This window comes from Oncorhynchus keta, chromosome 22, assembly GCF_023373465.1.
Source record: "Oncorhynchus keta strain PuntledgeMale-10-30-2019 chromosome 22, Oket_V2, whole genome shotgun sequence".
NCBI classification, from domain to species: domain Eukaryota; kingdom Metazoa; phylum Chordata; class Actinopteri; order Salmoniformes; family Salmonidae; genus Oncorhynchus; species Oncorhynchus keta.
Genome location: NC_068442.1, coordinates 31,523,892 through 31,549,129, shown reverse-complemented (window position 1 = coordinate 31,549,129; position 25,238 = coordinate 31,523,892). Strand labels below are relative to the sequence as shown.

Genomic DNA, 25,238 nt, shown 5'->3' with positions numbered 1-25,238 from the left:
GTGACTTGGAGGGTGACGTCAGGTGGGTATTCATTAAGGGAACCGTTGACCGTTTAAGAACAAAACAGAAGCTAACGGAGTAAAACTTGAGTTTCTATTGGACACATTAAGGTCGTTTCCGCCCATTTTGTCCCGTTTGAGAAACGTTTTCCAACAGAATTCACGGAATGAATACACCCCAATTGACATTCCGGGGGAGAAAAAACATGTCTGCCCCCGTTAAAGCAATGCTGCCATAATCCAATTTGTTAGGGATTAGTGTAGAAACTGTATTATTCTGGAATACAATATATTATATTGAATCAAGACCGTGGCATCGGAATCGATATAAAGCTACGGTAATGAAGACTTTCTGCGGACGTGCCAACCCGGCCACAGGCGCGTTGGATTGGGTCGAGGAGAGTGAGGAGTATGACTACCATCAAGAGATTGCCAGGTAGTTAACGTTATGCTAGCAAGCCAGCCAACCACTTATATTCCATTAAAAGATTCCGCCAATGCAACATTTCGTTTGTATATAATTTAATATTAATTTATTGCACTAGCTATACAAAGCACTATTTTCTATATTTTTGTCAAATCACTTTTTAACCATGAGGTGAGCTCGATTTAGAGTCCGGGGCGTTTAGGCAGTGTTCCCACGTCCGTATCTGATCAAATTATGATCACCGGTTTGTTTCTCAGGTCCTGCTATGCTGATATGCTGCACGATCATGATAGGGTGAGTGTGTGTCCATGCTTCATGTGACAGGAAATAACACTTACAACATATAGTTTGTACTTTCCCTGTATGTTTCTGTCCGGGGGGTACCCCTGAAGTACCCCTCATGTGCATTTTACCAGTAGGCCTAGTACCCCTGGTTGGGGACCACTGATGTATCTTAACCTCTGTCTGTCTGCCCTCCAGAATGAGAAATACTACCAGGGCATCAGGGCTGCTGTGAGCAGAGTGAAGGCACGGGGTGAGAAAGTCATCGTTCTGGACATTGGCACTGGAACAGGACTGCTGTCCATGATGGCTGTCACAGCTGGGGCTGACTACTGCTACGCTGTAGAGGTGAGCATGAGTTTGCTGAAACCCACACACCATTGGCAAATCAATCAAATCGCGTTTAGAATTCACCATCAATGACAGGATAATGGAATATAGGAAAAGGTGTTCTATGGAAGAATTGATTTTGAAACACCATTTAATTGGGATTTGTTTGTCTCATCCAATAGGTTTTCAAGCCCATGGCAGATGCTGCTTTCAGAATAGTGAAGAAAAATGGCTTCTCAGACAAGATCAAGATCATCAATAAACACTCTACAGAAGTGACAGTTGGCCTAGGTAAGTCACACGTATCACACACACAGTCATGTGATGTACAGTTGTGCTGATTCAAAAATGTATTTTCAAATGGCCTGTGCTGCAGCATCAGTAACTCCTGTGTGTGACTAACTCCAAGTTTGACGGCAAGTGCAAAGTTTGTTTTTGAATCACCTTAACAATAACCCATGTAATGAACTGTGACCTGAAATATATCTGAAATATGCCTCATACAGTGCAGTTACATCCACTTTGGAGCACTTTTCTTTAACTGTGCAGGGAAACTTTATAACCTCAACTGTATTATCATAAGTCTGCTACATGTGTTTCCACTCCAGATGGAGACATGCAGACTCGAGCCAACGTCCTCGTCACAGAGCTGTTTGACACTGAACTAATTGGAGAGGGAGCCTTACCCAGCTATGAACACGCTCATCTCAACTTGGTCCAGGTAGGTGTGTCTGTGTGTGCTTGCGTGCACGTGTGTGTGTTGTGAGAAATAGTCCGACGTGTGAAGCAGATGTGTATTTCTCCTGTAGGCGGGCTGTGAGGCTGTGCCCCACCGTGCCACAGTGTATGCCCAGCTAGTGGAGTCAGAGCAGTTGTGGAGTTGGGCACAGTTACAACCCATGGAGGTGGATGGTCGCAAACTGCTGCCTCCTCCCGCTGTAAGCCACTGTGCTGGAGCCCACTCGGTCTGTGACATCCAGCTCAGTCAGGTGCCCCCTCACCGCTTCACACCACTAGGGCCTCTCTGCACCATGTTCAGGTGAGATGCACATTGTTGAACAAACATGTATTATACATATATTCCCAATGAATCTTCTCCATTCAGTGGTAATTTATGCTTTTCTCTCTCTTCTCTCACTCTCAGTGTGGACTTCAGTAAGCCAGTGAGCAGTGCCCCTCAGTCCCACTCCTCCAGCTTCCCAGCTCAGTCCAGTGGCCGGGCTCAAGTGGTCCTCTCCTGGTGGGACATAGACATGGACCCCAGCGGCTCAATCGTGTGTTCCATGGCTCCCAGCTGGACCTACCCAGACCCTCAGTCCGCTCCTGTAAGTGCAGTGGGTATGTCATGGATGTACATGTGTGATACAGTTTGAGGAAGTAATGTTTGTGTCTGTCTTTTTAGTGGCGGGATCACTGGATGCAGAGTGTCTACTTCCTTCCTGTGGAGAGGAGGGTGGCAGAGGGAGAGGAACTTAGCCTTACTGTTTCCCATGATGACTACAGCCTGTGGTACAGCCTACAGCCAGATGGGTAACTAACTCCTATATACACACACACACTAGACTACTTCGATGTACAAAACTGTCTGTAGTTACCTAATGTTGCACAAAGAAGGGTGAGTAACGGTTGTTTCATCAGAGCTGTGTGTGATTTGTTTATTATGTGTCCTCTCAGTCAACAGGGCATGTTGAGTGAGGCACCACCTTGCCGGCCATGTTGCGTCTGTCAGGCTCACCTGGTGTGGACACGCACACGCTTCGGGGAGCTCAACGACCGCCAGCGCACACAGAGCTACGTCAGAGCTCTACGCAGTGTGAGTGATGAGGTTTGAGGGTCAGGCATAGAGCAGGGTGTGTGCGGCTTTGCCATAATGGATATGGTGTAGCTACTATTCGATACAAATAATGAATATGGGTGTTTGTCAATTTTAGGTTATAAAACCAGACAGCGTGTGCGTAGGCGTCAGTGATGGGAGTCTGTTACCCATCTTCGCTCACATGCTTGGAGCTAAGAAGGTATTACTATTTTGACTTTGTCATGCTCGTACTTGTATATGTTTACTCACCTATTTGGTATTTGAAATTATTCCAATAAAGCCACACTAAGGTTTGTCTGTATCCATCCAGGTGTTCAGTTTGGAAAACTCTGGAATGTTGAAGCAGGTCATTGAACAAGTGAGAGTCCCCATAACAAAAGTTGTTACTTCGTTCAAATCTATTAGTGAAAGTCAATGAACACAGGGTTGCTAAAAGGTGTATATATCTCTGTAGGTGCTGAATGCCAACTCCATGAGAGGAGTTCAGATTCTGGGGATTCGTCCTGACCAGCTATCCAGTACTGACCTGGCGGGGGAACAGGTATTAACAGTAACACTGTTTGGGGGTGATCTGTATATGATATACAGTATTACAATCCCCTGAACAGTGTCTGTAAAAAAACTATTTTACACTTGTAAAAGTTGTTACTCTTTTCTACTGCTTTTATTTGATGAATGTATTTATATTATTTCATGTGTCCCCTAGATATCAGTGTTGATAGGTGAGCCCTACTTCAGCACCAGTCTTCTGCCCTGGCACTCCCTGTACTTCTGGTACTGTCGTACTGCCCTGGTCCGTCTGCTGACACCCAATGCCACCATCTTGCCTTGCTCTGCCACTCTGTGTATGGTCGCTGTGGAGTTTCAGGTAAGAGATATTGGCATCTGTAGTAAAATGAAAATGTAACTTTTGAACTTGTGCCTCTCTCATTCACTCAACCTCTGTCAGGATCTGTGGAGGATAAGAGCTCCTTGTGGTACATGTGAAGGCTTTGATGTTGGACCTATGGATGAGATGGTTCAGGTTAGAATCCCTCTTTCAATATGAACTTAAACTACCTTTAAGTGAATGGACAATTTCAGTTGGAGAAAAATACACGTATCAATGTGATCAAAGATAGCAATGGGAATGGGCACTGCTCTAGTCTATTCATTAGCTCTCACTCACAGCACCTTTAACGCTCCTCGCACAGCAGTCTCTGGATTTCCGTGAGTCCCATGAGGCCGAGCCACAGCCCCTATGGGAGTACCCGTGTCGGGCCCTGACCCAGCCCAGAGCTGTCATGACCTTTGACTTCCTACAGTGTGTTCCTGAACAGCCAATCAGATGTCAGGGATCACTACCATTTACGAGGTACGGACTCTTATTTTGGTCAGAATTTTAATTTCTCATACCGGTAAGTAAATTGTCATTATCTCCTAGCCAGAGCACATTCCAAATGGTCCCCAACACCATTTGTGTTTCTGTACAGGAGGGGACGTTGCCATGGTGTGGCCCTGTGGATGGAGTATCAACTGAATGATGACATCAAAGTTAGCATGGGCCTGACGAGACCAGTCAGTGAAGAGGTACTAACATCACTCATTCAATACTACTAATGCATTGCAATTTGTATTTCTGTAATTTAGTATGAATCCCTGATAAAGGTTAAATAAATTCACTGATCCAAAATGGTTCTATACAGTTGAATAGTAAATGAACCCCTCTTTATTCCCCTGTAGGGTGCCTGTGAATGGAGTCTCCATCGGAAACAAGGCGTGTACTTCTTCAGGTCCCCATTGGAGAGCTCAGGGGATGGAAGGGCCTCAGTGTCTTATAGTTTCACCTTTGAACCCAGCATTGGGGATATCAAAATGGACTTCACAGTTGCCTCACAATGATCTGTAGTGGTACACATGAAATTGGACATCTCTGGGTTGGATTCTATAAAGAGGACAGACATTGCAAATATAGCCCCAAATTACTCTAGTAAAACCAAATACTGATGGATGGTGTTTGTTTTATACTGTATTCTTGTGTTTAAGTGTGAAAGTGAATATATAAACAGGCCATGATTGAAAAATAACTTGGTCTATTTTCAGGATTTCCCATTTAATAAGACTTATTTTTGTAGAAAACAATACAGATAAGTAATATACACACGGTTAATTGAACTGACATTTATTGACACCTGTATGTTAATATGGTGAGTGCCCTGTGAAATCTTCATTATGTCCAGGAACAGTTTTTACATGGTCAAATAAGCCTATAACCTGGATTGTTTAGCTACTTCAAACTACCTGCTTTTTGTTCTTATACATGAGATGTAGAAGAGCCATTCTGACCATCTCAGTGAGAACCTGGCATTGGTCATTGACTCCAGGGGGTGGGAGGTTAGAATGATGTAAGGAATGTGATATTCCAGAAAGTATATATTGTGGTTGTTCCTAGGCATCATTTAGCCCTGTGTTGGCTAGTACAATCTTCTCCCCAGGTTTGAAGGCAGGCATCCCAATGTACGGACAGCTGGCACATCGGAAGGCATCGCCCAGGTAACACTGAAATTCAGGTCAACAATTACAAACTGGCTTCACAAAGATGCTGACAGCCATGGTGGTTGTATATGGGCAAAGAGTGACACTCACACTTCCACAGGCGGACTTGGGCTGGCTGATTGTCTTGGCACCCTTGCTCTCCTGTTCCAACTCCTCAGCAAGACCACATGAGCTACATAGGAGTAATGACAAACAAGGCAACAGTAAGCATGCCGTCCTCCACAAATGATGCAGCAACCCCCTTGGGCTAAGTGTCATTTTGTAAATGCCAGATCTCTAGGGCAAGAAGAATCATTCACCCAAGTTGTTAAAATCAGGCCAGTTGTTGGATAATGCGTAGGTTTGCTAGACTCATATTTCAGCACTGAGTTAAACATGTTCATTGTTTGTTATAGCGTCACCGTGTGGTTGATATGAATGTCCTCGCATATGTTGATACTTGAGTGTTTGCAACATATGCACCAAAATTGTGTTACAATATGAATATCATTGACCGATTTATATACATTTGTGCCAGACCAAACCCATGTTAATTGGTCAATAGTGGCCAGGTACTATTCCGGAAAATATTACATTGAGAGACCTTTGTCCATAGATTATATATATATATATACACACCACTCATTTGGTGCCAGCAGAGTAGTGTTTTTTAAAACAAATTTAAAATGGTGGAAAATCTGACCTTATGGGTCCCTGAGGCAAATGTGTTCCTTGTGGGGAGAGGGCCCTATGTACAGAATTTCATGACTTAAGGTCAAACAGGGTGAGGGTGTGACCTTTCAAAGTTCACATTTTCAATCTGGAGACAAATCCAGTCACCTCCCCAATTTCATTGTGGGGGACATTTACAAGAGAATAGTTATGATACAAGGCAACCATGTGTGATTATCTCCATATTTGCACTAGAGATATTCAATAATCAGTTGAACTTTACTTGTGATGATGCCAACTAACTTGTTGGTGTATGGGTGAGCCCTCTTTTCTGGAACCAAAGAAAGAGTGAGGGGTGTTTACCAGTTCTTGCAAGCCTTCTTTTTCTTGGTGGTTCCGTCACCACAGGAGGGCGCTTTGAGGGAGGATGCGTCTGGCTTCTTAAAGTCATCTGCATCCAACAGCGCATCTGAATCTACCAGGTCCTGAGAAGACAAGACAAGGGAGTGGCATATTGAGAATCACCATCAGAGAAATATAAAAACTAAAAGATACACAAATCAATCACTCACCACATCATCATCATCCATGTCATTGGCTGACAGGGTCCACGCCCTGGCAGCATTGGGGTCAAGTACAGGTTTGTCTACTGGAACAAAATCAATTACATTTTCAAAGGAGACCAGGAGGAATAGTATGACATGTTAACAGAAGGAAGGAGAACTCCACATACCTGGTTTTGAGTTTTTTTCCCCAAAGGAAAGCTTCAGCTGGCTTGAAGAGCCCACTTCAAAGTTGGGTTTAGAAGCAGACATGCGCACCCTGGATAATGTGTTACCCTGGAAGCCTGTGTATGTCTTCAGGGCAGACACAGCCTCTGGGGTCAGGGGTTCTTTACTGACCTGTCAATGTTGGTAAAGAAAAAGTGTGTGAAGTACACCGTGCCTGGAGGAGTGAATCTATGACATTCCCGTGCTGGTTTACTCACCTCAGTCACTGACACCAGGCCAGACAACTTCAAGGCTGATAGAAGCTTCTCAGCAGTCCTCACTTTTTGGTCATCAGTTCCTAAGGACAGGTGTCAAGAATCTGAGTCCTTTACTATGTGTCCTCAATCATGACCAGGACACTCAAACACTTCGCGTTCTCCACCTTCTTACCTGTAACAGGTTCTTCAAGCACTAGTTTTCCATCAGGTTTGATCACTCTGGCCATCTCTGCTAGTGTCTCTGAGGTGTGGACAGAAAAGCTGTCAGAGAGTACACTTGAGAGGACCCAGTCGTAGCTTGATGCTTCATGTGAAGCTGAGGAAAGGAGAGAAAAGAGCATGTAGTTAATAAAATTGTACAATCCAATGCCCTTATAACAACTGTATATATAGCTAGACATATCAGACATGCGTTGTTCACACCCATGACACCCACCAGCTCAGATTTAAAAAAAATAATCCTGTAGTTAAAAGCAGAAAAGATTTGCATTCCTCCAACTTTATTCTGTTTATATACCCAACATCCGAGTTGAACCAAACTTTTTTTCTAATAATAAGACATGTGGAATCCAACTAAATAGTCAAAAGCCACCCATGGACCCCCCACGCCAAACCCACCCCAACAACGAGTATACCGTATCAGTTCTCTATGTAGTATGGAGCAGTTAGGGTTATGTCCTATCCTGACCACTAGATGGTGCTGTTCTTGCTAGTAGTTCATTTCTGACAAATAAAGTTTGATTTATAGTGACACTCATTCACCTGAGGATCTGTTACAACACTTAGCCTATGCTTGTTCTTAAACCAATGCATTGACATGTGGGTCGTTCCACATGTGGGTCGTTCCACCTCAAAAACCCCCCCTCAATGTTAAAGGGAAAAATACATATTGGTTTCCTTAAGCAGTTTATGGACAAGTTGTGACAGCAACCCATGCTTTGGTTTTGTTTACTTTGCCAAACTCCAACTTTTTTGCATTTGTGGCACAAATCCAATGCAAGTCAACGTTAGCTATAATAGCATTTTTGCTATTGAGTTAGTTATAAAATGTATTGTAAGATACTTTAGGATGATTTGGACATGAAGCATGAAACTGCTAATATTAAGTACCATTAACCATGTTTCCATCCACAGTTTTTATGCAATTAAAGACATACCATATTTTTTTAATCATGACAGCTGTGATGGAAACAGGACTTTTAGGTTTTTAAATGTCAACAGAATTTGTTCGTTTGACCTGGTGGGATCTTTTTGTGTCAGTTAAATGAATTATTCAAGAATTGCGGTGGAAACGCTTTTATGCGCAAATATTTATATAATAACCATCATATTGAAGTAAATTTTGATTTACGAGATGATATGTTGTGTGGTCCTCCCACTACAATTCAGGAAACCATGCAATTTATTAGGCTACAGATGAAATAGATGATGAACTTCACGATGGTGAAAGTACATGGTGATCTTGAAGCTCCTTTCAAATAAATATTCATAATATTCTGGTGACATGATCATTGATGCTTGACTGCCATTTGACAAATTAATAAATCTCATGTAGAATACCCTACAGTAGGTTATCTGCAAACTGATTTTTTGACCATTTCTTTGTAATCCTCATGTCTTACTCATTGTTACATTTTTTTTGGGGGGTGGGGGGGGGGTCCAAATCAGATGTTACTTAATATATTTATTGAACATTACAGGAATCCTATAATTTAAAAAATGGCAATTTGGGTGCAATCAACTAGCTTTATTATTTCAACAAAATAATGTTGCAGGAAAGCTCATATTATATGTTTCTAACTACAGAAACAATTTCGTAACGATCTGAGATGGTGGGTGTCAAAATCCTCTGTCCTGTGCTTTTTGAGGTGGAACGACCCACATGTCAATGCATGGGTTTAAGAACAAGCATAGGCTAAGTGTTGTAACAGATCCTCAGGTGAATGAGTGTCACTATAAATCAAACTTTATTTGTCACATGTGCCGAATACAACATGTGTAGAAAATGCTGCATGTGTAGTAAGCACCGAGAAATGCTTACTTACAAGCAGTTCAAGAAGAGTTAAGAAAATATTTACCAAATAAACTAAATAAAAAAAATATAAAAAGTAACACAAAACAACATTAACGAGGCTATATACAGGGGGTAACGAGTCAATGTGTGGAGGTACAGGTTAGTTGAGGTAATCTGTACATGTAGGTAGAGGTGAAGTGTACATGTAGGTAGGGGTGGAGTTATGGGCTCCTGAGTGACGCAGAGGTCTAAGGCACTGCATCTCAGTGCTAGAGGCGTCACTACAGACACGCTGGTTCGAATCCAGACTATCACAACCAGCCGTGATTGAGAGTCCCATAGGTCGGAGCACAATTGGTCAAACATCATCCGGGTTTGGCCGGTGTAGGCTGTCATTGTAAATAATACATTTGTTCTAAACTGACTTGCCTAGTTAAATAAAAATAAACAAATTACAGATGAATACGCATAGATAATAAACTTACACATCATAAGTCTTTCCATATTCTCCAGGGACACTCGGCCATCGGTGCCAACCATGGCCCCTAGACTCTCTGCCAGCTCCTTCAGGGTTGTTGGGGATGAAGGCTGGCTCCACACCAAAAGCACCTTATCTCCTGCTTTCACACCAAGGTCTGCCATGTCCTCCTGCAAAGCAGCAATCAATTAACTCAATGTAATTTAAAATTGACTAAAGAAACCACCACAGGACAGCTTCTCCTATCAGACTTGACTTATCTGAGTGGGTTGACATCCTACTGATAACACAGCAGGGAGACAGGAGTTTTACTAGACCAGGGGAAGACAAGAAGCAATAGGGTTTACTCATTCCAAAATCTGTCCTTGTACACTGTTCCCAGAGTGCCGAAGACGTGGATGTCGATTTAAGGCAGCTCCCCGAACCTTTCCGATTCAGACGGATTGGGTTAAATGCGGAAGACACATTTCAGTTCAACGCATTCAGTTGTACAGCTGACTAGGTACCCCCCTTTCCCTTTAGTATTTTTTTTATGCAGGTCAATTAAAAAATGTATTGCTAATTTGCTGGGGCGGCAGCTTAGCCTAGTGGTTAGAGCGTTGGACTAGTAACCGGAAGGTTAGTGGTTAGAGCTGACAAGGTACAAATCTGTCGTTCTGCCCCTGAACAGGCATTTAACCCACTGTTCCCAGGCCGTCATTGAAAATAAGAATGTGTTCTTAACTGACTTGTCTGGTTAAATAAAGGTCAAATTAAATTAAACTACTTGGGGCTTATTTGATCAAAAATATGCTTCGTAATGGCTAGGTTGTTACGAATGCAGTGATATAAGTTGACGCAGGTGGCATTTCGGCAACTTATATTGGAGTTGTGCACCTGTTATTCACACGCGTATCTGCCCTATCACTGATCTCGCCTGCTTTCCATCTTTGAGGACATGCATTTCCATTGTTAGAGCGGTCACTCGACTATCTGGTCAATATAATAGATCATCTTTGACTAAAGCACCCTGATAGCAGCAGTCACATGACCTGAATGATTGCAAAACATAAATAATACACAATGCTTTACTGATTTATGTTAGGATTTCACATTTTCAGGACTAGTTACAGCCAGCACCTTGCATCAGTTACACATACATCAGGATTAATGTTAGTATCTCTGTAGTTCAGGGCTAGAATCCAACCTCATAATAAACACACATGAAATGTGTAATATTCTAGAACCGACTAGAAACCAAAAACGTTTATGGCAAACGACGCTACTACCAGTCAAACAGACACCATCAAGCATATTTAACCAACTTGTGTTCTATAAATTATATTGGTCTTATCGCCTCGTTTAATTGTCTTTGTGACAACCAGCCAGCTAGTAACGGCGTGACATAGAAGTTCATTCATGCTAGCTAGTATAAGCTAAAAAGTTCCAATCAAAATGTATGTTTTCGCTATGCAAACTCAACAAAACGTGTAGTAATTCCGCTTTCACTTTGAGAATTATGAACATTAAATAGGGCAAAGGGGTTTCGGTCAAAGTTAGATCACCTGCTTGCTAACTTACCTCTCCGGTCAAAACAATTGCCTCGTTCAAAACAACTGGGAAATATTCGACTTGCGTGCTGCTTAAAGAGAGTCGCGTAAAAATGACGCGTCTGATATCTTCAAAAAACAGTTCGTAGCTAGATATGGCGGCGCTGCTACAAGGACTTCGAGTTGGAAGAGCCCTTCGATGTCTTGGCAGCGGTGAGCCAAGACTTGCTAGTTGGTCTTAGTCTAGACATTAGCTCAGGAACTTGTTTTTGGTAATCGTGTAGATTGATTTAGGTCCAAATCGCAAGAGAGCTTGCTAACTAGCTAGCCAACCAATGGGAACACACTTATCGGAGAAGGTGATAATGAAGGACAGAATTAGATTACATAATGTTGGCTAACTACTCATTGCAAGCTACATCTCAGCGCAAGAAAACATTTAACTTAGTTATCACAACTGCAAGTATTAAGCTCTTTATTGCAATACATGTAGCTAGGTAACGTTAATATGCAATAATTGACCCCTTAAATTGTGAGAGGGTGGCGAGTCCAGTCAGCCTGCTTGTATTTTCACAAACTACCTTGCTACATAGGGACTCCCCCACCCATTATTTGGCAACTATACTGAACAAAAATATAAAGTGTTGGTCCCTCGTTTCATGAGCTGAAATAACATATCCCAGATATTTTTATTTCGCACAAAAAGCTTTTCTCTAAAATGTTGTGCATGGATTACGTCGCTGTTATTGAGCCTTTCTCCACTGCTTCTCAGTGCTAGAGGCGTCACTACAGACCCTGGTTCGATTCCAGGCTGTATCACAACCGGCCGTGATTGGGAGTTCCATAGGGCGGCGCACATTTGGCCCAGTGTTAGGGTTTGGCCAAGGGTAGGCCATCATTGTAAGGGGCGGCAGGGTAGCCTAGTGGTTAGAGCGTTGGACTAGTAACCGAAAGGTTGCAAGTTCGAATCCCCGAGCTGACAATCTGTCGTTCTGCCCCTGAACAGGCAGTTAACCCACTGTTCCTAGGCAGTCATTGAAAATAAGAATTTGTTCTTAACTGACTTGCCTAAAATTAAAATTAAAAAAAATAAGAAGCTAATCAGTTGCATTTTGTGCTGGGGACAAAAGGCAGTTTTGTCACAACACAATGCTACAGATGTCTAAAATTTAGGGAGGTTGCAATTGGCATGCTTGACAGCAGGAATGTCCACCAGGGCTGTTGCCAGAGTTAAATATGAATTTCTCTACAATGAGGCTCGTCCAACATTGTTTTAGAGAATTTGGCAGTACGTTCAACCGCAGACCACATGTAAGTCGCTCTGGATAAGAGCGTCTGCTAAATGACTTAAATGTTAAATGTTAAATGTATGGTGGTGTGTAGGCGAGCGGTTTGCTGATGTCAACGTTGTGAACAGAGTGCCTGATGATGGCAGTGGGGTTATGGTATGGGCAGGCATAAGTTACAGACAACGAACACAAATTGTATTTTATCGATGGCAATTTGAACGATACAGTGACGAGATCATGAGGCCCATTGTCGTGACATTCGTCTGCCGCTTTCAGCATGATAATGCACAGCCCCATGTCACAAGGATCTGTACACAATTCCTGGAACCTGAAAATGTCCCAGTTCTTCCACGGCCTGCATACGCACCAGACATGTCACCCGTTGAGCATGTTTGGGATGCTCTGGATTGATGTGTACAACAGCGTGTTCCCAACAATATCCAGCAACTTTGCACAGCCATTGAAAAGGAGTGGGACAACATTCCACAATCAACAGCCTGGTCAACTCTATGCGAAGGAGATGTCGCGCTTCTAGAGGGAAATGGTGGTCACACCAGATACTGACTGGTTTTCTGATCCATCCCCCTACCTTTTTTTGAAGGTATCTGTATTCCCAGTCATGTGAAATCCATAGATTAGGGCCTAATTTATTTAAATTGACTTACATGAACTAACTCAGTAAAATATTTGACATTTATATTTTTGTTCGGTATAAGTTAAGCTAATACATGTGCTCAAGACACAGGATGCAAAGTTTCAGTATGAACATAATTACAGCATCTTTCTCTGATTTATTTATTCTAGTGGTGGTTCCAAAAACATCCAGTCCCCAATGTAATGGCCTGAGACGAGGCTTGCACTGTGCTGCACTTCGGCTTCAGGGGGACATGGATAAGTCCATCCCAGTCCCTCCATCCTCCACCACATCCCCGACTACAACTTTCCACGAACATTATCAAGCTCACCCATCTGAACATGACACAGCCACATCAGCGCAGGAAGCTGCTGCTGCTGAGGAGGCTCCCCAGCCCAACATCAGGTTAGGATTATACTGCAAACTGACACTTACACACCGTACCAATGCATAACATTACCATACCACATTGTGACATTGCTGCTGATCTTGGACACACAGAACTAACATCTTTAGTGTGTCAGATGCTCGAATAAATTCTGGGGGAGACATGTTAGAAAATGTACTAACGAGATTAGCGAAATCTCCACCCGTCTAAACCGCAACTCAGCCTGTCTATTGGCCACACCTGAAAAATCGTGAGTACCAGAACAAAGTTCCAATTGATAGATTGCATCTGTCCGCGAGAGATTACATTGCAACTGGAACAACATTGACATTTTGTTCTTAAGTTACTCCTGACGTGTGTATGCCAACCGTCTACGCTGTGTTCACTGGGGTTTTTTGCGTTATTTGTAACTTATTTTGTACATAATGTTTCTGCAACTGTATCTTACTGCAAAAAATAGCTTCTGGATATCAGGACAGTGATCACTCACCTCAGATTAGACTAAGATTTTTTTCTTCAACAAGCAGGAAGCACAGGACATTCCCCAAACACCAGAACAGGGCCAATATCCCCGTTAGTTGCAAGAGGAGATGCAGGTATAGAGGACACAGAGCGGGATGCCTTGTGAGGACCCGCAGGAGGCAAGTGGGAAAGCTGCCGTTATCGTCAATATTACTCGCCAACATACAATCATTGGACAATAAATTAGACTAGGTACGATCACGAATATCCTACCAACGGGACATCAAAAACTGTGATATCCTATGTTTCACGGAATCGTGGCTGAATGACGACATGGATATTCAGCTAGCGGGATATACACTGCACCAGCAAGATAGAACAGCACACTCCAGTAGGGGGGGGCGGTCTGTGCATATTTGTAAACAACAGCTGGTGCATGAAATTTAAGGAAGTTTAGATTTTGCTATCCTGAAGTAGAGTATATTGTGATAAATTGCAGGCCACACTACTTGTCTAGAGTTTTCAGCTATACTTTTCGTGGCTGTTTATTTACCACCACAGACAGATGCTGGCACTAAGACCACACTCAGTCAGCTGTATATGGAAATAAGCAAACAGGAAACCACTCAGAGGCGGCGCTCCTAGTGGCCGGAGACTTTAATGCAGGGAAACTTAAATCTGTTCTACAAAATTTCTATCAAGATGTTAAATGTGCGAGGGAAAAAAATTCTAGACCTGTACTCCACACACAGAAACGCATACAAAGCTCTCCCTCGCCCTCCATTTGGTAAATCTGACCACAACTCTACCCACCTAATTCCTGCTTACAAGCTAAAATTAAAGCAGGAAGCACCAGGGACTCGGTCTATTTAAAAAAAGTGGTCAGATGAAGCAGATGCTAAACTATAGGACTGTTTTGCTATCACAGACTGGAACATGTTCCAGGATTCTTCCGTTGGCATTGAGGAGGACATCACATCAGTCACTGGCTTTATCACTAAGTGCATTGAGGACGTCGTCCCCACAGTGACTGTACTTACATACCCCAACCAGAAGCCATGGATTACAGGCAACATCTGCACTGAGCTAATGGGTAGAGCTGCCGCTTTCAAGGTGTGGGACTCGAACCCGGAAGCTTACAAGAAATCCTGCTATGCCCTGCGACGAACCGTCAAACAGGCAAAGCGTCAATACAGGGCTAAGACTGAATCATACTACACCATCTCGAACGCTCGTCTTGTGTGGCAAGACTTGCAAACTATTACAGAGGGAAGCACAGCCGAGAGCTGCTCAGTGACACGAGCCTACCAGATGAGCTAAATCCCTTCTATGCTCGCTTTGAGGCAAGCAACACTGAAGCATGCATGAGAGCATCAGCTGTTCCGGACGACTGTGTGATCACGCTCTCCGTAACCGATGTGAGTAAGACCTTTAAACAGGTCAACATACACAAGGCTGCGGGGCCAGACGGATTACCAGGACATGTGCTCCGGACATGTGCTGACTAACTGGCAGGTGTCTTTGTTGACATTTTCAACATGTCCCTGATTGAGTCTGTAATACCACCAAAGGCAACCTGCCTAAATGACTACAGACCCGTAGCACTCACGTCCGTAGACATGAAGTGCTTTGTAAGGCTGATAACTCACATCAACACCATTATCCAAGAAACCCTAGACCCACTCCAATTTGCATACCGCCCAAATAGATCCACAGATGATGTAATCTCTATTGCACTCCACACTGCCCTCTCCCACCTGGTCAAAAGGAACACCTATATGAGAATGCTATTCATTGACTACAGCTCAGTGTTCAACACCATAGTGCCCTCAAAGCTCATCATTAAGCTAAGGATCCTGGGACTAAACAGCTCCCTCTGCAACTGAATCCTGAACTTCCTGACGGGCCGCCCTCAGGTGGTGAGGGTAGGTAGCAACACATCTGCCACGCTGATCCTCAACACTGGAGCCCCCCAGGGGTGCGTGCTCAGTCCCCTCCTGTACTCCTTGTTCACCCACGACTGCATGGCCAGGCATTACTCCAACACCATCATTAAGTTTGCTGATGACACAACGACAACGTCACCGACAACGACGAGACAGCCTATAGGGAGGAGGTCAGAGACCTGGCTGGGTGGTGCCAGAATAACAACCTATCCCTCAATGTAACCAAGAATAAGGAGACTATTGTGGACTACAGGAAAAAGAGGACCGAGCACATCTCCAGTCTCATTGACGGGGCTGTAATGGAGCAGGTTGAGAGCTTGAAGTTCCTTGGTGTCGACATCACCAACAAACTAGATTGGTCCAAACACACCAAGACGATTGTGAAAAACGAGAAAAAGCCTATTCCCCCTCAGGAAACTAAAAAGATTTGGCATGGGTCCTGAAATCCTCAAAAGGTTCTACAGCTGCAACATCGAGAGCATCCTGACTGATTGCATCACTGCCTGGTACAGCAATTGCCTGCCCTCCGACCGCAAGACACTACAGAGGGTAGTCCGGCTACCCGGACTATTTACATTGTGTCCCTTTTACGCTGCTGCTACTCTCTGTTTATCATACATGTATAGTCACTTTAACTATACATTCATGTACATACTACCATCAATTGGCCCGACCAACCAGTGCTCCCGCACATTGGCTAACTGGGATATTTGCCTTGTGTCCCACCACCCACCAACCCCTCTTTTACGTTACTGCTACTCTCTGTCCATCATATATGCATTGTCACTTTAACCATATCTACATGTACATACTACCTCAATCAGCCTGACTAACCAGTGTCTGTATATAGCCTCGCCACTTATTTTTCACTGTCTTTAATGTTTTTATTTCTTTACTTACCTATTGTTCACATACCTTTTTTGCACTATTGGTTAGATAGAGCCTGTAAGTAAGCATTTCACTAACGTCTACACCTGTTGGATTCGGCACTCGTGACAAATAAACTTTGATTTGATGGTGCAGTTATGTAGACCAGAGTGGAGAACAAGGAGAAGACTATGAAACAGAGGAGCAACTGCAAGTGCGCATCCTTAACGCTGCGCTGGACTTTGTCCCACTACATGGTTGGACTGTTGAAGCCATTTCAGCAGGAGCTGAGGTTAGTGAGTTTAGGGATTTTATGGATATTGGATTCACTGTAGTTGTGTGGTTGGAGAGTGTAAGGTAATGTGACTAAATATAATTGTTGCTTTCCTATCACTGTTTTCCTCTGAGCAGACCCTGGGTCTCTCAGCAGCCTCCAGTGGAATGTTCCAGAATGGGGCAGGGGACCTGGTCCTGCACTTCATAGCTCAGTCCAATACCCAGCTAACAGAGCAACTGGCAGAGCATCACAATCAGGTCCAACTTGGTCAGGCAGAGTAAGTTCCCGCACTCTATGATATTGCAGTTAGGATTCAAACATGTATGTGATTTGTTATTGGTATGTATGTGAACATGTGTTAATTTTCTTGCAGACCAAAGAAAACTGCCGAGTTTCTTAGGGATGCAGTGGAAACCAGATTGAGGATGTTGACCCCATACATAAATAATTGGCCACAGGTATCTTGCACACAACACAGTATAACAATTGGGCCCTATGTGCCCTAGACCTTGACAACTGACGGTTAATCCCCTCACCTTGAACCAGTTCAAACTACTCCTTGATATAAGGTAACCTAATCCTGTAACGTCTTTGACACACTAATAGAGGCAACCATTTATTACACCTGTACACCACAGGAGGTTGATGGCACCTTAATTGGGGAGAACTGGCTTGTGGTAATGGTTGGAGCGGAATTGTTGGAGTGGTATCAAACAAATGGTTTCCATGTGTTTGATGCCATTCCGATTTCTCAGTTCCAGCCATTTGCCATACAGCTTTCTTAGAAATGTATCACTGCCATCCACATTCTTAGTCTCTCCCAATAATTTTTTTTTATTACACTCTAACAAATATCATTTTTTCCCTGCTGATTAAAGTACATCTTCCTTTCTCCAGGCTTTGAGTATTCTGTTTCTGCCACACAACATACCAAACAGTCTGAAGCACCTCTCCACCCTGGTGGATGATATCTGGTACTATGCTGGAGACCGCTCCACAGATGTGAGTCGATCCCCTCCGCCTAAATACCCCTCTTCCCATGTCTTCCTCACCCCTTTTCATCATCACCTCATACTATTTGGCCTGCCTCTGCAAAGGTTACTACTCACCACCTCTCCCTCCCACTTTTAGCACAGTTTACTCCTTTAATCCATCTCCTATGCGCTATAATGTCCCTATTTTACATGTGTGCTACTGACATTTGTCTAATCCAAATATTTATATTTCCATCATGACGAAGGTTTTAGGATAGTCAACAACCACTATGCCGTGTCTATCAAAATCCTATTTTTTCAGTTTTCCCTCTGTTCTCATCTCAGTTGAACTGGTATACAAAACGAGCTGCACTGACCGGGATCTATAACACCACAGAGCTGGTGATGGTACAGGACTCCTCAGAAGACTTCCAGGACACCTGGAACTTCCTTGACAACCGCATCCAGGATATTGTCAACATGGCCAACGCCACCAAACGGGTACCATTTCCTCAGTCTGTGTATAGTCTCTTAATATACACTACCGTTCAAAAGTTTGGGGTCACTTATAAATGTTCTTGTTTTTGAAAGAAAAGCACATTTTTTTTGTCCATTAAATTTACATCAAATTGATCAGAAATACAGCGTAGACATTTGTTGTAAAATGACTATTGAATCTGGAAATGGCTGAAATTTCGTTCCAATGGCACGTTGTGTTAGCTAATCCAAGTTATTTTAAAAGGTTAAATGATCATTAAAGCCTTTTTGCAAAAATGTTTTCTAAAGATCAATTAGCCTTTTAAAAATGATAAACTTGGATTAGCTAACAACGTGCCATTGGTACACAAGTGATGGTTGCTGATAACGGGCCTCTATACGCCTATATAGATATTCCATTAAAAATAAATATACCATTTCCAGCTACAATAGTCATTTACAACATTAACAATGTCTGTACTGCATTTCTGATCAATTTGATGTTATTTTAAATGGGCAGAAAGTGTTTCTTTCAAAAACAATCATTTCTAAGTGACCCCAAACTTTTGAACGGTAGTGTAGGTAAATGGTCACCAGTAATGAAATGTAAAATGTATAAATCATTAGAAAGACCTCACTAGTATACAACCAATATTAAAGGAACTCTATACGTGTAATTGACATATTTTGCTATTGTGTCCTGTAGGTGGCATCCACAGGAGAAGCAGTGGTGCAGGGGCTTATGGGAGCTGCTGTTACGGTGAGGATGCTAGAGAGAATATGCATGTTTGAGATGCACAGAATAAAAGATTATTATAACACATTGACAGCTTAAACGCTTCTCTAGACATTGTGAAGATATGTTGTATCTGTGTCTTTAACACGCACAGCCTCATTGCTTGTAACCTTAGGTAGCTTTTTCCCCCAAAATTCTGCATTGTTTAAAATGATAATACCAGGCACTGCATTTGTTTATTTCCAATTGTATTTTGTGTGTTTAGTAGTGACTGGAGATTTCTCTATTTTTCAGCTGAAAAATCTAACCGGAATTAACCAGAGACGGTGAAACAAGATGGCTATTTCTGTTCCACCATCCCCTCTAATCTCTGCCAGCCAATCAGGAGTTTGTGTTTCAATTGGTTTTCCCTCATACCCACTCCTATCCCTTTGTGTAAAAAAATCACAATCACAAAAATGTGATTGTATTTGAAACATTTTTGTTGGGCTCCATTGAGAGTTCCTAAATAAATTACAGATGAATTACAACAGAACAATTTTCTATTTGTTTTTCACCCAAATTGATTTAGGATGAGGACAAAGCATAATCGGAAAGTGTCAACTAAGAAACAAATCCATATTAGATATATCCTGTGTGTATTAACACCTCTCTCTAGGAGTTCCTACAATGCGTTAACAACACTGCATGGATTTATATCTTGGTGCATTTTTTTTTTTTTTACATTTCGAACATATTTCTGGACGTCACGGTGTGACCCGGATGTTAAAAAGAACCCGCCCACCACGACTGACCAATCAGACTATTTATTTATTTCGGCCAATAAGCGGTAAGCAATTTGAGGCCTTCCCGGTGGCGTTGTTTAGACCAACAAGACGTGTATATTTTAATGTACATTGCTTTTCTTATACGTTAACCATGCCGTATGCTAACCAGCCAATAGTGAAGATCACAGAACTGACGGATGAGAATGTTAAGTTTGTCATTGAGAACACCGACCTGTCGTGAGTAACCATTCAACTGATTATCAAAAAGTTGTTAGCGAGCTTGCGATAGGGTAGCCAATGTTAGCGCGCCTGCGATAAACTTGATAATCACAGCTGTAAATGTTTTGATCGTCGTACGTGAATAAATACGTTGCAATGGAAACAGACGTGTGACTAACTAGCTAACGTTAGTTGGCTTGCAAGGGTGGCGCACCGGGGCTTACACCATTCTCTCCTGGCTCTTATCTGGGGTCGTGGTGCTCGACGACATGGAGGGCTTGCTGCTAGATTATATTCTTATTACAAGAGACTGCTACTGTCTAAAGTTTCACATTCATTCTTTCACGTGTGTTATCTTATTTATACAGGGTTGCGAATTCCATCCGACGTGTCTTTATGTCAGAAGTTGCAACAATAGGTAAGAGTGATTAAATCAGGCTGTACATAATTAATTGGTACTAGTGTATATACAGCCTGAAACGAATAGCTGCAAACTCGTGTAACTAAATTGTCCTTACAAGACAGAATGTTTATAGAAAATGACATTTAAACTTACTCTACCGGTTGTATGTGAAATGTGTCCTTCAGCTGCTTGAAATTTGCAATATGGTGACCACCCATACGTAGAATGTATGCACACATGACTGTAAGTCGCTTTGGATAAAAGCGTCTGCTAAATGGCATATATATTGCAAACCGCAATTCGAGGCGTTTCTTGATGTGGGCGTTCCTTTATCAGGTACGCCAATTTGTGCCTGCCATTGGTCAATTCCGGTGTTATGATACTGGTTTCTCGACACAGATTATTTGTTTACATAGGTTAGGATAAGTACCGTGGCAGATTTTTAAAAACAAATATCTTATTTTTCACTGAGTTATAGCTGAACAAAGACGTGGATAATATACAGTTGGCTGGTTTTCCTGTGCAATTGCAAAAAAAGAACAGCTACGTTGTCTATTTCTCAATAACAGCTGGTGTGCGAAATTAAATATTAAGGAAGTCTAGAGGTTTTTCTCACCTGAGGTAGAGTATCTCATGATAAGCTGCAGATCACACTATTTACCAAGAGTTTTCTATTTTTTTGTAGCTGACTATTTACCAACACAGATGCTGGCACTAAGGCCACAGTCAATGAGCTGTATAAAGCCATAAGCATACAAGAAAATGTTCATCCAGAGGTGGCATTCCTAGTGGCCAGGGGCTTCAATGCAGGAAAACAAATCTGTTTGACCTAATTTTTTACTCCACACACAGAGACGTGTACAAAGCTCGCTCTTCCATTTGGCGAATCTGACTTATTCTATCCTCCTTATTCCTGCAAAAACAAAAGCAGGAAGTACCAGTGACTCACTCAATACGGAAGTGGCCAGATGACGCAGATGCTCAGCTACAGGACTGTTTTGCTAGCACAGACTGGAATATGTTCCGGGACTCATCAGATTGCATTGAGGAGTATACCACATCAGACACCGGCTTCATCAAAGCACATCAATGACATTGTTGACCGTACGTACATACCCCAACCAGAAGCCATTAATTACAGGCAACATCTGAACTAAAGGCTAGAACTGCCACTTCCAAGGAGCGGGACTCTAACCTAGACACTTATAAGAAGTCCCGCTATGCCCTCAGACAGACCATCAAACGGGCAAAGCGTAAATACAGGACTAACATTGAATCCTACTACACAGGCTCCGATGCTCGTCGGCTGTGGCAGGGCTTGCAAACTATTACGGACTACAAAGGGAAGCCCAGCCGCACAGTGACACAAGCCTACCAGAAGAGCTAACTGCGCTTCGAAGCAAGCAACACTGAAGCATGCGTGAGAGCACCAGCTGTTCCAGATGACTCTGTGATCACGCTCGCCAGGTCAACATTCACAAGGCCAGGCGGATTACCAGGATGTGTACTCCGAGCATGTGACACCAGGACAACAGCCTCTCTCAACGTGATCAAGACAAAACGATCATCATGGTCCAAACACACCAAGACATTTGTGAAGAGAGCGCAACAATGCCTATTTCCCCCTCAGGACACTGAACAGATTTGGCATGGGTCCTCAGATCCTCAAAGTTTTACAGTTGTATTGAGAGCATTGGTTGCATGACCGCCTGGTATGGCAACTGCTCGGCGATGAAATAACACATGGCATTCTCTCAACTGGCTTCATTAGGTAATCACCTGGAATGCATTTCAATTAACAGATGTTAAATTAATTTGTGGAATTTCTTTCCTTAATGCGTTTTGAGCCAATCAGTTGTGTTGTGACATGGTGGGGGGTATACAGAAGATAGTCCTATTTGGTACAAGACCAAGTCCATATTATATCAAGAACCATTTAAGACATGAAGGTCAGTCAATACGGAACCTTGCATGAAATTTGAAAGTTTCTTCAAGTGCAGTCGCAAAAACCATCAAGCGCTATGATGAAACTGGCAATGTAGAAAATAGTCCAAATAAAAACCCTTGAATGAGTAGGTGTTCTAAAACTTTTGACCGGTATTGTACATATGACCTCAACTAACCTGTACCCCTGCACATTGACTCGGTACCAGTACCCCCTGTATATAGCCTCGTTGATCTTTTTATTTTATTTAGTCAATATTTTTCTTAACTGCATTGTTAGTTAAGGGCTTGACAGTAATCATTTCACGGTAAGGTAAACTACACCTGTTGTATTCGGCGCATGTGATAAATACAATTTGAATTGAGATTAGGATCATTAACGTGGCTGGTTAGGATCATTACTGGCGTGGCAGGTTTAGGAGAATGAGGTTAGGAAAGGGGTTGGGGTTAGGTTCAGCTACATTGCTACAGTCAACAACTGATGTCCCTGAAGCGAAAGAAATGTCCACAGACCAATGGCGAGCATCAATGGGTGTAACTTCATATCAGAAATGCCCCTAATTGCAGTCTGCAATTACTCTTCTCAAAAATTGAGACAAAGTACCCACATGAAAATATTGTTTACTCAACTTTTTATAGAGGCATATTACCGTCTCTCTAAAAAGTTGGGTAAACAATACTTTCCTGTGGATATTTTCTCAAATTATGTGAAGCTGAAAGACTAACAGCACAGACAGAGTAAGTTTTTAAATGTAATTTTATTCATCATTATGGCTTGTAAGGAACATTTTAGATGATTTTTCAGGCATTTGTCAGGCTGTGTATATACCAATTGTGTATTACAGCCTGATTAATCAGACTAGGTAAAATACAGCATCGCCCGTGGTTGTTATAATCTCATGAACGTGTAGACATTTGTTAGTCATGTCCTCCCCAGTCCCCACAATGATTAATATTTTTGGAAGTGTTCATGTCCTTGTTTAATTTCAGCTATTGATTGGATTCAAATTGATGCAAATTCTTCTGTGATCCACGACGAGTTTATTGCTCACAGAGTGGGTATGTATTTAATTTATTATAAGACTTTTTTTTTCTCCCTTTCTCCTTTTATACCAATATTGTACTGATCACTAACTCAGTCTATGGTCACATTTTTCAGGTCTTATTCCCCTTACCAGTGATGATGTTGTGGACAAGATGCAGTACTCCAGAGTAAGCATTTGGACACCTGATTAAGACCAGACAATGGCTGAAAGTTGTGTTGCTAGCCATGCTCACTTGAAGATAAAACCACTAAGTCTTTTCACCTATTCCTGTCTACCGCAGGACTGTACATGTGACGATTTCTGCCCAGAATGCTCTGTTGAACTGACACTGGACGTTCGCTGCACAGAGGACCAGACCCGCCATGTGACCTCACGAGACCTGCTGTCCAACCACCCTCGAGTCATTCCTGTGAGTGCGCTTCCATTCAACAGTAATTCACATACAGATTTTCTTCCCCGTATTATTATTTTGTTATAACTTATCTTATTTGATCTTTAGGTGACCTCCAAGAGTCGAGACAATGATCCCAATGACTATGTTGAACAGGATGGTAGGCTGCTCTTTCCAATGGCTTTCTATTAAAGTATTTTTTTATAAATATTTGGTCTCTTACATTCATTGCCGCTCTCGCATTATCATTCTACCCTCTTCCTCATCTTGGCTCTGCCTCCTTCCTCTCGTCAGACATTTTGCTGGTGAAGCTTAGGAAGGGTCAGGAGCTGCGTCTCAGAGCTTATGCCAAAAAGGGTTTTGGCAAGGAGCATGCCAAGTGGAACCCTACAGCAGGGGTGTCCTTTGAGTATGACCCAGACAATGCACTGAGGCACACTGTTTATCCACGGCCAGAGGAATGGTGGGTTACATTTTAATGTTCTTAATGGAGACCCATGACCGTATTCTGTGAGGGGGAGAGTTACTGTGAATTGACCCAGAGTTTTTCTGTCTCAGGCCAAAGAGTGAATACTCAGAGATTGAGGAGGATGAGGTGCAAGCACCCTTTGACCCCAATGGCAAACCTGAGAGGTGAGTATCAGTTAATTGGAGTCTAAATGGTTCTTTACCAGTCAGTACCAATGTATTGAATTACATGTCTGTTATTGAGCATTTGTGTCCTTCAGTGTCAACTGTCGCATTCCAATGATGCCTGTGATACAGGTTTTGATGGTGTTAAAGCAGTATGTGATGACAAAAGATGGTGAATAATGATCAGTAGGAAAGATGGTAGAGATGTCACTGTTAATTTGTGTTGTGGCACAAACTTGCAGGTTCTATTACAACGTGGAGACATGTGGCTCACTGCGACCGGAGACCATCGTCATGTCTGCTCTGGCAGTGCTGAAAAAGAAACTGAGTGATTTACAGACCCAGCTGAGCCACGAAATCCAGAGTGATGTCCTCACGATCAACTGAGTCCTGCAGTTTTAGCCAGTTCTACACTGCTCACAGAGATCAGAAGCAGACCCAGTTCCAAATGATGGATTTATTTGATGGTAGCAAATTTGTGATATTGGCAGGAGAAATGTTGATCCAACCATATCAGCTCACCTACTGATATCGTCTGTTGTTTCTACATCATCCACCATATTGTTTTGTCTACATCTCCGCTTTGTAGAAGTTGTTTGCAGGATTATTTTTTTTAATTGTATTTTGTGTAATGAACCTTTTATTTTTTTTCAATAAACCCCCATTTTCATCCAGCTTGAAAGTCATTGCCTTTTAATCTAAATAAGGTGGTGAATTAGAGCATAGGTGAGCGGT

General features: G+C 42.5%; 4 protein-coding genes across 10 annotated transcripts; 3 read left to right on the top strand and 1 right to left on the bottom strand.

Moving 5' to 3' along the window:
* The first annotated feature begins 99 nt into the window (after positions 1-99).
* Positions 100-4,939, top strand: prmt7 (protein arginine methyltransferase 7). 2 transcript variants are annotated; one of them, XM_035798748.2, is made up of 17 exons: positions 100-436; positions 685-721; positions 908-1,057; positions 1,222-1,330; positions 1,648-1,760; positions 1,849-2,078; positions 2,184-2,364; positions 2,442-2,569; positions 2,714-2,852; positions 2,971-3,054; positions 3,166-3,213; positions 3,310-3,396; positions 3,562-3,723; positions 3,805-3,879; positions 4,052-4,209; positions 4,328-4,424; positions 4,578-4,939. In XM_035798748.2, exons 1-17 carry the CDS (start codon positions 342-344, stop codon positions 4,734-4,736), a joined length of 2,052 nt encoding a protein of 683 aa, XP_035654641.1. In that variant the 5' UTR covers positions 100-341; the 3' UTR covers positions 4,737-4,939. The 2 variants fall into 2 exon arrangements, with proteins under 2 accessions (XP_035654641.1, XP_035654640.1); XM_035798747.2 differs by having other exon boundaries at positions 104-436; positions 4,049-4,209.
* On the bottom strand, positions 4,927-20,771 carry ciapin1 (cytokine induced apoptosis inhibitor 1). Of its 5 annotated transcripts, none has more exons than XM_035798752.1 (9): positions 20,643-20,771; positions 9,529-9,691; positions 7,202-7,345; positions 7,030-7,109; positions 6,775-6,943; positions 6,614-6,690; positions 6,405-6,526; positions 5,481-5,562; positions 4,927-5,393 (listed from the first exon to the last, which is right to left on the bottom strand). In XM_035798752.1, exons 2-9 carry the CDS (start codon positions 9,683-9,685, stop codon positions 5,283-5,285), a joined length of 942 nt encoding a protein of 313 aa, XP_035654645.1. In that variant the 5' UTR covers positions 9,686-9,691; positions 20,643-20,771; the 3' UTR covers positions 4,927-5,282. The 5 variants fall into 5 exon arrangements, with proteins under 5 accessions (XP_035654645.1, XP_035654643.1, XP_035654642.1 ...); XM_035798750.2 differs by having other exon boundaries at positions 6,614-6,687; positions 20,648-20,765; XM_035798749.2 differs by having other exon boundaries at positions 20,648-20,763.
* On the top strand, positions 11,134-19,638 carry coq9 (coenzyme Q9 homolog (S. cerevisiae)). The gene is made up of 9 exons (XM_035798756.2): positions 11,134-11,263; positions 13,144-13,378; positions 16,793-16,928; positions 17,048-17,190; positions 17,287-17,371; positions 17,811-17,915; positions 18,233-18,388; positions 19,071-19,124; positions 19,395-19,638. Exons 1-9 carry the CDS (start codon positions 11,206-11,208, stop codon positions 19,428-19,430), a joined length of 1,008 nt encoding a protein of 335 aa, XP_035654649.1. The 5' UTR covers positions 11,134-11,205; the 3' UTR covers positions 19,431-19,638.
* Positions 19,648-25,177, top strand: polr2c (RNA polymerase II subunit C). Of its 2 annotated transcripts, XM_035798754.2 has the most exons (9): positions 19,648-20,104; positions 20,455-20,504; positions 23,424-23,492; positions 23,593-23,645; positions 23,760-23,888; positions 23,979-24,030; positions 24,165-24,333; positions 24,429-24,503; positions 24,746-25,177. In XM_035798754.2, exons 1-9 carry the CDS (start codon positions 19,788-19,790, stop codon positions 24,888-24,890), a joined length of 1,059 nt encoding a protein of 352 aa, XP_035654647.1. In that variant the 5' UTR covers positions 19,648-19,787; the 3' UTR covers positions 24,891-25,177. The 2 variants fall into 2 exon arrangements, with proteins under 2 accessions (XP_035654647.1, XP_035654648.1); XM_035798755.2 differs by lacking the exon at positions 20,455-20,504 and having other exon boundaries at positions 19,927-20,104.
* Positions 25,178-25,238: the final 61 nt, after the last annotated feature.

What these genes read in the sequence shown, in the direction of transcription:
- prmt7 (XM_035798747.2), top strand. Translation starts at nt 342, where the DNA reads ATGAAGACTTTCTGCGGACGTGCCAACCCGGCCACAGGCGCGTTGGAT. An exon ending in CTCATCTCAACTTGGTCCAG is followed by an intron (nt 1,761 to 1,848) that starts GTAGGTGTGTCT and finishes TTTCTCCTGTAG; the next exon opens with GCGGGCTGTGAGGCTGTGCC. An exon ending in ACATGCTTGGAGCTAAGAAG is followed by an intron (nt 3,055 to 3,165) that starts GTATTACTATTT and finishes GTATCCATCCAG; the next exon opens with GTGTTCAGTTTGGAAAACTC.
- coq9 (XM_035798756.2), top strand. Translation starts at nt 11,206, where the DNA reads ATGGCGGCGCTGCTACAAGGACTTCGAGTTGGAAGAGCCCTTCGATGT. An exon ending in GCTCCCCAGCCCAACATCAG is followed by an intron (nt 13,379 to 16,792) that starts GTTAGGATTATA and finishes TTGATGGTGCAG; the next exon opens with TTATGTAGACCAGAGTGGAG. An exon ending in ACATAAATAATTGGCCACAG is followed by an intron (nt 17,372 to 17,810) that starts GTATCTTGCACA and finishes TCCTTTCTCCAG; the next exon opens with GCTTTGAGTATTCTGTTTCT.
- polr2c (XM_035798754.2), top strand. Translation starts at nt 19,788, where the DNA reads ATGGATTTATATCTTGGTGCATTTTTTTTTTTTTTACATTTCGAACAT. An exon ending in ATTGAGAACACCGACCTGTC is followed by an intron (nt 20,105 to 20,454) that starts GTGAGTAACCAT and finishes TTATTTATACAG; the next exon opens with GGTTGCGAATTCCATCCGAC. An exon ending in GTCAGAAGTTGCAACAATAG is followed by an intron (nt 20,505 to 23,423) that starts GTAAGAGTGATT and finishes GTTTAATTTCAG; the next exon opens with CTATTGATTGGATTCAAATT.
- ciapin1 (XM_035798749.2), bottom strand. Translation starts at nt 20,728, where the DNA reads ATGTGTGCATACATTCTACGTATGGGTGGTCACCATATTGCAAATTTC. An exon ending in ACACATTTCACATACAACCG is followed by an intron (nt 9,692 to 20,647) that starts GTAGAGTAAGTT and finishes GCTGCTTTGCAG; the next exon opens with GAGGACATGGCAGACCTTGG. An exon ending in GGAAAAAAACTCAAAACCAG is followed by an intron (nt 6,691 to 6,774) that starts GTATGTGGAGTT and finishes ATTTTGTTCCAG; the next exon opens with TAGACAAACCTGTACTTGAC.